This window comes from Copadichromis virginalis, linkage group LG3 (assembly GCF_057382275.1).
Source record: "Copadichromis virginalis isolate Kocher_CV1m ecotype Utaka linkage group LG3, C_Virginalis_male_GT1.1, whole genome shotgun sequence".
In the NCBI taxonomy this organism is placed as follows: Eukaryota; Metazoa; Chordata; class Actinopteri; order Cichliformes; family Cichlidae; genus Copadichromis; species Copadichromis virginalis.
This window is the reverse complement of record NC_140620.1, coordinates 432,739-445,759: the sequence shown is the minus strand read 5'-3', so window position 1 is coordinate 445,759 and position 13,021 is coordinate 432,739. Positions and strand designations below refer to the sequence as shown.

Sequence of the window (13,021 nt, the reverse complement as noted above, 5' to 3'; positions counted from 1 at the left end):
GTTTCTCCAAATTATACTTTTATCTTGTCCAATAAGTCAAAACTATTTACTTCCATCAACAAAACTTTCCAGTATGATTCCTTTTCTGTATTCTGTAGGTTTTTAGAAAGTATGTTTATATTGAAGTTTGATTTATGTATGGTAATACTTACACCCTGGTAAAAATTCATCATTTCTGATTGAATAAATGATGAGAATTTTAAACAGCTCTTCATTCATCCGTTTTGACTTCCTTAAATTGAAAAAAAAAATTAAATAAATAATACATAAGTAACTTTGTAAACCTAAATAAAGAAAAGGAATTAATAAAATGGCAGTGGCAATTTTGTTTCTATTGCACATTCCATTACATGTAAACCTGATGTTTTTAATATGGAAAATAAAAACATGACCTGTGTGTTGACAAAACCTTAAGGCAGTGAAAAAAATCAACAGTACCTATCAGTTTTAAGAATGGATAAAAAATTTTGGGGTCTGTTTTTGAATATATACTCATTCAGATACATTCAGTAACACAAACAAATTGCTCTGAAAGGTAAAAAAAAATGCAAAAAGGAAGGCACTAAATATAATAAAGGAAACATTTTCTATATCTGATCCTGTGGCAGTGAAGTTGAAACAGAAAAAGTGCTCTACTGTCTGCTGCAGAATTTAGTCCGGTTTATCTGTTTATGATACATAGGCCATTGGTTATGGTTAATTGCTATGTGTCAGTTTATGCAGGAATCCAAGCATATATATTGGTTACTTCTTTCATCTCTTTTGTCCCCACTTGAGAATCAAAATGTATTTACCTCAGGTGCATTGGTGCCACAAAGCCATTTTGCATGTTCTCCCTGTTCCTGTGTGGATTCTCTCCAGCTACTCTTGTCATGTGATGATTGGAAATTGGCTGTAGGTGTAAATGGTGGCATGAATTAATGTCTTACTGTGTAAGTCCTTTGATACAGCGGGGAGATTTTGAGGTGCACCCCTGCCAAATAATACCTGGGAAAGACTACTGTTACCATGTCATCTTGATTCGAAAAGCAGTTACGAAAATGGATCGATCAATAGAGTACACAATTACAGCTTTCCCACAGATGTTTTGTTATGGTGGGGAAGCTTTAATAAGTTACGTGCTGTAAACTTTGGCTCTCACTGTGTTATTGTATCACTTCCTGTTACAACACACAGTGGTCTTTTGTATAGCTTAAACCTTTCAGCTCAGTTGATTTCAAACTTTTACATAGTGACTTATTTTATACTGTAATCTACATGTGCTTTTCAGAGCACACTTTCTCTTGAATCACCTGCAAATTAAATTCTTAGTATGTCACTAGCAGTATGGTCTGTGGTTCTTGAACTGTGTCACCACCGCTTTCCTGCTCAGTGTCAAATGTTTTTTTGTTCATCTGTGTCTCTCAACACTGAAGGTACTTTACTGTCCTGAAAATATTCCCGAAAAAGTAGGACGTGTAGCCTAAAACAGAAACTTCTGATAAACCACCAAACAATTCAATTGTCCCTGTTCTGTGACACACCTGCCAAGCAGAAAAAAATATAATAAATAAAAAAAATCTGGTTACTCAATCTGTCCTCAGAAATGAATGTAGACATTCCAGTTTCTACAGTATTTCTGGGGCCAGAGCAGCTGGCATGGAAACAAATTTGAAACTAACATTGGCTTCCTATATAATTAAGAGTCTCTGGGGAAAACCTGGTCAAAATCTTTTTTTGTTGTTGTTTTGTGTGTCTGCAGTCTGTCAGGCTGTCTGATCACAGAGGAAGGCTGTACTTTTCTGGCCTCAGCTCTGAGCTCCAACCCTTCCCATCTGAGAGAGCTGGACCTGAGCTACAATCATCCAGGTGACTCAGGAATGAAGCTGCTCTTGGCTGGACTGAAGGATCCAGGCTGGAGACTGGACACTCTCAGGTATGGAGAGGATGTCTGATAGAGGAGGAAGAGCTGGAAACATTTCCTTTAAATAATTTAATTCTTTAATTGATGTTTATTTAATGTAGAAGTGACATAAACAATCGCACAGGAAACTTCTATCTGTTGAACTGTTTCTCCTTCTTTCACCTCTTTCACTCATTGTGTTTATACACCTTTCTGCATTTAATCATGAGGTCTTATTATTCTCCGGCTCTCTTCCACTGTCTGCCTTTTGATCTGTCTTCCTCCCCTCACCATTACTGGTTGTGGCAGATAGCTGCCTTTCTCTGGATCTGCCAGAGGTTTCTTCCTGTTAAAAGTTGGTTATTTCTTTCTTCTCCATTGTGACCAAAGTGCTTGCTTATAGGAGGTAATATGATTATTTGGAGTCTTTACCTTACACTAAAAAGGGCCTTGAAGATACTGTTGGTGTGATTTGGCACTATATAAATACAATTAAATTCAAATTGAATATTTATGAGTTATTTATCGATGAGTACACAAAAAAAGTACACAAAATTGCCTTTTGCCACCATCGTACATGTACACTGATTTTAAATGTTTTTTCACTTTGACTTTGATTCATATAAATCTCTATACAGGGAGTGCAGAATTATTAGGCGAGTTGTATTTTTGAGGAATAATGTTATTACTGAACAACAACCATGTTCTCAATGAACCCAAAAAACTCATTAATATCAAAGCTGAATGTTTTTGGAAGTAGTTTTTAGTTTGTTTTTAGTTTTAGCTATTTTAGGGGGGTATCTGTGTGTGCAGGTGACTATTACTGTGCAGAATTATTAGGCAACTTAACAAAAAACAAATATATACCCATTTCAATGATTTATTTTTACCAGTGAAACCAATATAACATCTCCACATTCACAAATATACATTTCTGACATTCAAAAACAAAACAAAAACAAATCAGCGACCAATATAGCCACCTTTCTTTGCAAGGACACTCAAAAGCCTGCCATCCATGGATTCTGTCAGGGTTTTGATTTGTTCACCATCAACATTGCGTGCAGCAGCAACCACAGCCTCCCAGACACTGTTCAGAGAGGTGTACTGTTTTCCCTCCTTGTAAATCTCACATTTGATGATGGACCACAGGTTCTCAATGGGGTTCAGATCAGGTGAACAAGGAGGCCATGTCATTAGTTTTTCTTCTTTTATACCCTTTCTTGCCAGCCACGCTGTGGAGTACTTGGACGCGTGTGATGGAGCATTGTCCTGCATGAAAATCATGTTTTTCTTGAAGGATGCAGACTTCTTCCTGTACCACTGCTTGAAGAAGGTGTCTTCCAGAAACTGGCAGTAGGACTGGGAGTTGAGCTTGACTCCACCCTCAACCCGAAAAGGCCCCACAAGCTCATCTTTGATGATACCAGCCCAAACCAGTACTCCACCTCCACCTTGCTGGCGTCTGAGTGGGACTGGAGCTCTCTGCCCTTTACCAATCCAGCCACGGGCCCATCCATCTGGCCCATCAAGACTCACTCTCATTTCATCAGTCCATAAAACCTTAGGAAAACCAGTCTTGAGATATTTCTTGGCCCAGTCTTGACGTTTCAGCTTGTGTGTCTTGTTCAGTGGTGGTCGTCTTTCAGCCTTTCTTACCTTGGCCATGTCTCTGAGTATTGCACACCTTGTGCTTTTGGGCACTCCAGTGATGTTGCAGCTCTGAAATATGGCCAAACTGGTGGCAAGTGGCATCTTGGCAGCTGCACGCTTGACTTTTCTCAGTTCATGGGCACTTATTTTGCGCCTTGGTTTTTCCACACGCTTCTTGCGACCCTGTTGACTATTTTGAATGAAACGCTTGATTGTTCGATGATCACGCTTCAGAAGCTTTGCAATTTTGAGACTGCTGCATCCCTCTGCAAGATATCTCACTATTTTTGACTTTTCTGAACCTGTCAAGTCCTTCTTTTGACCCATTTTGCCAAAGGAAAGGACGTTGCCTAATAATTATGCACACCTGATATAGGGTGTTGATGTCATTAGACCACACCCCTTCTCATTACAGAGATGCACATCACCTAATATGCTTAATTGGTAGTAGGCTTTCGAGCCTATACAGCTTGGAGTAAGACAACATGCATGAAGAGGATGATGTGGACAAAATACTCATTTGCCTAATAATTCTGCACTCCCTTTATAGCCACAGGTCCAGAACATAAACAATATTGTGAAAAGCATTTAATTACCCCTCCAAATCAGTAAATTCAGGTGTCATAATCACTGTCATGGTCACAGGTAGATAACATCAAGCATCTAGGCATGAAGACTACTTCTACTAACATTTGTGGTTGGTCTCAGGAGTTCAGTGAATCCCAGTGTGGTATGGATACAAGTTCAGCTGTACAATTTCCACACTAAGAAATATTAAAAAGTCAGCTGTCATTGGAATTGCAATAGAGCGGAGGTGACTGGTAATAATAGGACCTCAGCCATGAAGTAGTAGTCCACTTAAACTCACAGAGTTGTCCCAATGAATGCTGAGGTGTAGTGCACAGTGTTAAGTTTGGTTGGTGGGTGGGGGGTTATGTTCTTCGAGAGCTGGGCGCCGCCTCTTAGTTCCAGTGAAAGGAACTCTCAGTGCTTCAGCATGCAAAGACATTTTGGACAATTTTGTGCTCCCAACATTGAAGGAACAGTTTAAAGATAGCCCCTTCCTTTTCCAACATGACTCCTCACCAGTGCACAAAGTAGCTCATATCTAACCTACCTTAGCACTAAGAAGACCTATCCTTTGGCCTATATTTCGAAATCAAGAAAAAAATAATTATTGGCTAGATTTGTTTATTAATTTTTTACTTTATTTATAGCACTTTTTGCAGAAAAATGTCATGGAGTGCTTTGCAAAGCCAATACATGGCACACATAGAACACAAAATGAATAAATAATTAAAATGAACCTTAAAATTGAAGAACACCAGAGAAATAGAATTAAACAGAAAAACTGTTAAAAAGTGATACAGAATATCTTGGATCATGAACATACATAAAGAGACAGCTGAAAAATCAGGGAGCAGAAATTTCTATTTTAAAAAGAACTCTTCCACTCTGCCACAAGTGGAGGAGTTCAAGTATCTTGGGGTCTTGTTCGCGAGTGATGGGAGAAGGGAGCCGGAGATCGACAGACGGATTGGGGCTGCAGCTGCAGTAATGCGGACGCTGCACCGGTCCGTCGTGGTGAAGAGGGAGCTGAGTGTAAAAGCGAAGCTCTCAATTTACCGGTCGATCTACGTCCCTACCCTCACCTATGGCCACGAGCTGTGGGTAGTGACCGAAAGAACGAGATCGCGGATACAAGCGGCAGAAATGAGCTTCCTCCGAAGGGTGGCTGGCCTCTCCCTTAGAGATAGGGTAAGAGGTTCGGCCATCCAGGAGGGGCTCAGAGTAGAGCCGCTGCTGCTCCACATCGAAAGGAGCCAGCTGAGGTGGTTCGGGCATCTGACAAGGATGCCCCCTGGGCGCGGTGTTCCAGGCATGTCCCACCGGGAGGAGGCCCCGGGGCAGACCCAGGACACGCTGGAGAGATTATATCTCTCGGCTGGCCTGGGAACGCCTTGGTGTTCCCCCGGATAAGCTGGAGGAGGTGGCTGGGGAGAGGGAGGTCTGGGCCTCTTTGCTTAGGCTGCTGCCCCCGCGACCCGGCCCCGGACAAAGCGGATGAAGATGGATGGATGGAAAAAGAACTCTTTTTAGTGAGCAATAGTATCTGTCATGTTGCCCCATGGTATGAATTTAATTAAAAATAATGGCATACTAAATTAGCAAAATTGATCTAAATTCAGACAAAAAACTTAAAATCTAAGTAAAAATAGTTATATTTTTACTGTAAAAACCACAAACATGTTTAATGAATCATTTTCATTACTTGAAATGGAAATAGAAATTGTACATTTCTAAAAATTATGCACAAGTTTTGCAAACAACAAAGTTATATTCAATTCAATTTTCAATTCAATTCAATTTTATTTATATAGCGCCAAATCACAACAAAAGTCGCCTCAAGGCGCTTCATAGATACAGAGAAAAACCCAACAATCATATGACCCCCTATGAGCAAGCACGTTGGCGAGAGCGGGAAGGAAAAACCCCCTTTTAACAGGAAGAAACCTCCGGCAGAACCAGGCTCAGGGAGGGGCGGGGCCATCTGCTGTGATTGGTTGGGGTGAGAGAAGGAAGACAGGATAAAGACATGCTGTGGAAGAGAGACAGAGGTTAATAACAGATATGATTCAATGCAGAGAGGTCTGTTAACACATAGTGAGTGAGAAAGGTGACTGGAAAGGAAAAACTCAATGCATCATGGGAATCCCCGGCAGCCTACGTCTATTGCAGCATAACTAAGGGAGGATTCAGGGTCACCTGGTCCAGCCCTAACTATATGCTTTAGCAAAAAGGAAAGTTTGAAGCCTAATCTTAAAAGTAGAGATAGTGTCTGTCTCCCGAATCCAAACTGGAAGCTGGTTCCACAGAAGAGGGGCCTGAAAACTGAAGGCTCTGCCTCCCATTCTACTTTTAAATACTCTAGGAACAACAAGTAGGCCTGCAGAGCGAGAGCGAAGTGCTCTAATAGGGTGATATGGTACTACAAGGTCATTAAGATAAGATGAGGCCTGATTATTTAAGACCTTGTATGTGAGGAATTCTGGATTTAACAGGAAGCCAATGAAGGGAAGCCAAAACAGGAGAAATCTGCTCTCTCTTTCTAGTCCCTGTCAGGACTCTTGGAGGGAGGGGCGGCCATCTGCTGCGACCGGTTGGGGTGAGAGAAGGAAAACAGGATAAATACTTCTTACCTAAAATGCAACTGAGGCCTCAGGCGTTTTTTATATACCAATTTCAATCTATTTACAGAACAATCAGGTGTTCTGCATCAAATAAGAAGGCACACAAATGATTTGTGCCACTGCAAAAAATAGTTTGTGTCCACTATAAGACAGAGGAGACCAGCACAGGGATAAACCTGTATAGAGAACACTCTATGGCATTTATTACAGCACAACACATTATAGTCTTATCAGTAACTCTAATGATATGCAGAACGTTAAAAACACTTCCGTGACCAAAGCCCAATACAATCCCTCCTCAGTTCAGTTTCTATATTGGTCCATTTTCTCTCTCTTGTCACAGTTCTTCCTCCACCAACTACTCTGATTTGGTGAGGAAAGGAAAAGAAGGAAAGAAAAGGAAAATATGGTGTTAAAGGAATAAATAATAATAATGATTATAAAAGAAATTCAGAGAAAAACTTTGTCAATCTACCCGGGTAGTGCGTGTGCTTGTGCGTGTGTTTGTGGATAAGCCCAGTGCTTATCTGCAAAGTTTAGTAGAATCCTCTTTTGCTGTCCTCCTGGGTGGAGCGATATGTCTCTGGAAAAAACACTGCACTGGATTTGCCTTCCAAACGCTGGTCGAAGTATCCAGCAACTGTAAAAACACAACACACAAAAAAACACAAAAGTTAAAAACAGCTGGAGAATGGGATGCATGGTGAGAAAGTCCCAATAAGTCTGTAACTGAAAAACCTTTAACACCTATAACCAGGGGTGCGCATAAGTGGTCCGCAGGTGTGTTTGCGTACATAAGATTTTCTGGAGGAGGACAGACAGTTCAAATGTCTGTCCTCCTCCAGAAAATCTTATGTACGCAAACGCAGTGAAGGACAACTATAGCGACATCACTGCCCTCTATTGGATAGAATTGGTACTACATATATTAAATATTTAAAACGGTCTTCAACAGCAGTGGATTGAGAGGGCTACACAGTGGTGTACTGACGGATCCAAGATCAGTCCAAATCATCAGCAGTTTGATCCATGTATGGATTAAAGTGTATTTGTGAAAATGTTAGACTGTTCCTTTATCAGTGTGTAACAGTGTGTGTCTGAGAGCCATGTAATGTCCATGTGTGCATGCTGACTGTGCTGCTCTGACCCCCCTCCTCCTTTCAGGGTGGAGCCTGCTGGAGTCCGATGGTTGAGACCAGGTCTGAGGAAGTGTAAGTGTGTTTTTAATGGGATTCATGAAAACAAAGCAGCACACATTCAACCATCTTCATCATGTCAGGAGTCATCATCAAAGTGTCAATCAATGAACAGATGATGGATCAATAACTGCAGCTGGATTGTGTTTGTTCTCTCCATCAGATTCCTGTCAACTCACAATCGACACAAACACAGTGAACACAGAGCTCCAACTGTCTGACAACAACAGGAAGGTGGCACGTGTGGAGGAGGTTCAGTCATATCCTGATCATCCAGACAGATTTGATGTTTGTTACCAGCTGCTGTGTAGAAATGGTCTGACTGGTCGCTGTTACTGGGAGGTCGAGTGGAGAGGAGTCGTTTATATATCAGTGAGTTACAGAAGCATCAGAAGGAAAGGAGACAGTGACTGTGGGTTTGGATACAATGATCAGTCCTGGAGTCTGAGCTGCTCTGATGATGGTCCTCGTCATGTCTGGCACAATAACAGATCAACATCCATCTCCTCCTCCTCCTCCTCCTCTGTCTCTAACAGAGCAGCAGTGTATGTGGACTGTCCTGCTGGCACTCTGTCCTTCTACAGAGTCTCCTCTGACACTCTGATCCACCTCCACACCTTCAACACCACATTCACTCAAACTCTTTATCCTGGGTTTATGGTCAGGTCTCGTGGTGCCTCAGTGTCCCTGTGCTGAGTGGAGTGTAAAGAGTGTCTCCTGTTACAGAAACACTCTGACTGTTGAACAGATAGTTCAGTCTGTACATGTCTGTCTCTTTCACTCACAAACACATTTTGTCCCATTAAAGCTCCCATTATTACAGGATCCTCATGTTGTTTTTCTGTCTTTTTCCACTCAAAGCTTCACAGTGAATATCAGTATGCTGTGTTTCTCTGAAGCTCAGTTCACAACCAGCTCCTCTGCATTTTCAAGAAGTCTGAGCTCATGAAAATGAATCCAAATGTTTGATTTCTCTTTCTCAATGGGATGTTTCCAAACTCTCCACATGCTCTCACTGTTTCACTCATTGTTGGAAGCTCATCATGTGAAAATGTTTCAGCCATATAAGCTGAAAATATTGGCTCAATATTTTTGAATGCAGTTCAAGCAGAATCTGATTGTATTGAGGGATCATAATGCATGTGGCTGATCTAATAAACAGCAAAGGCTTCACTCTGCATTTTAAACTAGTCTTGTGTTTTTCCCATGTTGAACAAGAACATGGTGCAGGATGTTGGTAACAGCTTAGTTATCAAACTCTTAGAAACATGTAAAGAGTTGTGTATCACTTTAGTGTGTATGAAACTTAAAAACTACCACAAAGGGTCCTGTTGAGGAATCTGACAGACATTAGATTTGCTTTGATGTCAAACTTTTAGAAGCTGTTCCACTGTGTTGGATGTGGTTTCAAGATGGCGGCGCAATGTTGAGATTTAAATATATATTCTTAGTGCTTATTTTCTGTTTATATTGTTTTATGTACTTTAATAATGAAGCTTGTAAAGCAAGGCTACTTTTGACTCACAAACTAAGTGCTCAGCCAGACTGAGAAACAGGAATTTAGTGTAGAGCTGTACAAGCATATTAATAAATACAGGAAGCCAGACAAAAAGAGGAACTTGTTCCATATAAGGGTTTGTTTTTACCGAAACTATGGGTGACGTGCTGCAAATATATAGCGAGACAGGCTCCTGATGCCCCAGACTTGAGCTGGCGTTTCTGTGTGTGCTCAGTCTCCATTTTCTGGAAAATGTAAAATTAAAGATAATTTTTTGAGTTAGACCACTTTGAGCCGTGTCTTTCTTTGCCGTAAAGAATACAAAGAACTGGATTTAATACTTGGTGCCAGTGACCTTAGCGGCTTTCTTTTTATTTTGTGTATTTTTGTTTCACTTTTCCTCAGACATGCAGGAGCACATATGCAGTATAGCAAAACTGAACTGCTTGCAGTTTTAAACCAGAAAAACCTGCACACCTTCGCTGACAATTACTGGGACTCACAGAGACTTGGCTGAGCTCTTTCACCCCAGACACTGTGATTGAGCTTGCGGGCCATGCTACATTCAGAGCGGAGAGAAACAAAGAGAAACGCGGAGGAGGTCTGCTAGTGTTTGTAAACAATAACTGGTGCACCAACAACACAGTTAAAGTCTCCACTGCTCCCCGGACATAGAGTACATGATAATTCAATCTAGAGCCTTCTACTTGCCGAGAGAGCTAACAGCGATCACAATAAAACCGGAAACACACTACTACTTGCTACTTTGGCTCTCAGCGAAGGCGGTCGCACTTTTCTCCTCTCCTCTCCCTTATCTTCCCTGCTTAGCTTCTTATGTCCTTGTCTCGTCTCATGTGTTCTTTTCACTTCCCTTGAACACTCTCTCACAGTCTGTGTCTAAAACCTAAAGAGAATTATGGATTTGATCAACTGGTCTCTGAATGCTATTGACACCCTTTTCTCAACGAGAGGTCTGGGCTCGGGAGAGCCCGAGTGCCCTGGAGGGACTTTCCCTGCCGGATACACGACGGACGGGTGGCAGAGGATCGTGTGCCTGGCGGGACTGTCGATCGAGGACGCTGAAGATATCTACCTATTCGGAACCATGATAACAGGGTTCTTGCTGATTGGAGCTGGCTTGGCCCTGACTTATCGGAGAATTAAGACAGCGGATCCGGCTGTTCAAACCCCCTCAAGGCTGCCCGCTGGGATTGAAACGATGGGACAAGGTGCAGTTTCTCAGAAAGGGCTCATGGATGGCAGCATGGTAAAGAGCTTGGAAGCACTTGCGGCTGCAGTGAATACTCAGAATAATACCTCTGAGCGGATGATGGGACACATCAGGGAAGAATCCGCTCTGTTCAACACCTATGGGCGGAAGCTGGAAAACATCACGGATCAGTTGGCTGCGGTCGTGAGGGCTCAGAATCTGCTCTGTGAGCAAAAGAGTGACAAGACCACGGAATTGAAGGTAAACAACATCATGGAGAGACTGGCAGCTATCCAAAGGGAGATCAAGAGACCAGTGTCGGACTGCTAAAAAACAGCTCACAATTCTCATGAGTTGTAGTAAAAGAAAATCACAAAGAAAATCACCATCATAATACGGCTATCCCTCCGGCGCCAGCTGTGGGCTCAAGGCTGGAGCCGAACAACAACTCCCTGATAACGACTGTGTTGAGTCTGTTCCTTCCCATTCCATGCAAGGCCACCTGGGTTGGCTGGAAGACTGTTTACTTAGCCTGGCAGGGCGAAGAACACTGTCTCAGCTGAACTCTGGACACACAGACACACACATACACTGATATGCACACACTCATCCCCCTCCCTTTCCAAACGCCTTCGATGCTTGTTTCCTGTGGGGGAACACGGCGGGTCTGTGTGCCGCGCTGGAATGGTAGCGCTGTGCAGGGTGGCTACTGTGTTCGCTTCGGATTACTCCTCACCAGGCACGTGCAGAGGGGGGGGCTAGAGGGGCTTGAGCACCCGCCCCTTTCCTGATGGTTTCCCAAAGTGCCCTTTTGTTGAGGCAACTTTTTTAAAAGAAAAATTTTTTTTTTTTAATGTGTGTGTGTGTGCGGAGTCCTGTCTGTGCCCCTCAACAATAATATTTAACTATTAATCACAGTTTTGCTAAATAAAAGGATCTCGCTTGCATCAGTCACATGATCACATTTAACCAATGATCGCCCTTGACGGCAGAACGCGCTGGTTACGAGCCGGGAACGAGCTCACAAAGAGCACGCGCATTTTTAGCGGTCCGGAGCTGTAGGAGAAACACAAGTTAACTCAGAGACACAGACTGATGCGACAAAACCAGTAAGTAGGTGTACAGCGCACACTGTAGTGTGTAGCACACAGGAGTATTAGCTTATTACGTACACGTTGGTAAGCTGTCTTGTTGCAACTGGAGGGAATTTCTGGAGGGATTATATTTCACTAAAAACGATCTAATATGCATGTCCACATAATAATTATTATAATTATAATATATTAAAAACACGCTGTATTTTAAAGAACATACATTAAGAAGCAGATTATATTAGATTTATATTTTAAATAAGACAAAAGTTGGATGTTACAGCAGTAAAATGATTGTATCTCTACAGTTTAAACATGTAATAAGCTTTGCCCTGCACAGAGTGGATAGTGAAACAAATGGAATCATCATAAATACATTATTTCATATTTATTACTTCCCCCTCCTCATTGCTTTATTATTGTAGCTCTAGTAATAAATAATAATGTAAGGATTCTGGATCAGCACCGTGATGCCCATAGTATATACAGTATTCTGAAGAAGGTCTAAAGTGTCACTGTGTGTGCATGTGTGTGTTTTATGTATATGGATTATTTTAAATTATTACTCATGATATAACATTGTGCAGACATGCCTGGTAAGGACATGAGGAGGAAACAGCAGGAGCTGTGTGAGGCTACTAAAGGCAGTGCTATAACATTTTTCTGTCATCATTTTATTATAGATTAAGTGCAAGAGTTGTTAGGTGTGGATAATTAGATTATAGTTTATTGCAATAGCAAGTTGTGCCTTGTTCTCACATAGACAGCAAGTGGAGAGTGATATATGAAATGATGGGATGGAAGGAAGAAGAGAAGTAAAGAGTGATTCACAGGCAGAGCCTAAGCGCTGTCACCAATCTTTGCATTTAGTTATTATCTCATGACACTTGTTTAATCAGCTACCATCTCTCCTGTGGACTTTTTAATGTCTACAGTCTCAGATCAACACAGCCCTGCCCTCCAGCACTATCCACAGCAACCCCTCAACAGCAACATTGTACCCATCAGGTAAAACATCGGCTCCGTTTGCTTTGCCTTGTTGCCCATATTAGATTCTTGATGAATGTGTGTTGTTGTTATTCAGCCTGGCTCAATGTGCCCCTTTTTAGCTTTAAGCACCCGCCCCATTAAACCTCTCTGCACGGCCCTGCTCCTCACCCCCCACCCAACCGTGTGGCTTGTGATGTCTTTCACAATGTTGCGCTGTGGACATTTATGTGCTTTTTTGTGCAGAGGAGTTTTTTTGTTTCCTGTTCTCATGTTGTCCTCCCAGGAGTCCAGCATGAGCAGAGGTCTCTTT

The 13,021-nt window shown here is 42.0% G+C and overlaps 2 protein-coding genes across 2 annotated transcripts in view; both read left to right on the top strand.

Moving 5' to 3' along the window:
- LOC146712164 (protein NLRC3-like) overlaps positions 1-9,702 on the top strand; it is a 37,360-nt gene extending 27,658 nt beyond the window's left edge. Inside the window, exons 8-10 of the mRNA XM_085451933.1 lie at positions 1,742-1,915; positions 7,891-7,937; positions 8,086-9,702. Of these exons, the coding sequence (XP_085308059.1) occupies positions 1,742-1,915; positions 7,891-7,937; positions 8,086-8,618 (754 nt within the window). The 3' untranslated portion in view covers positions 8,619-9,702. The remainder of the gene's footprint in view (positions 1-1,741; positions 1,916-7,890; positions 7,938-8,085) is intronic.
- A 634-nt stretch (positions 9,703-10,336) lies between these two features.
- On the top strand, positions 10,337-10,960 carry LOC146712163 (uncharacterized). The gene has a single exon (XM_085451886.1). The coding sequence runs from the start codon at positions 10,337-10,339 to the stop codon at positions 10,958-10,960; it is 624 nt and encodes a 207-aa protein (XP_085308012.1).
- The last annotated feature ends 2,061 nt before the right edge of the window (positions 10,961-13,021 follow it).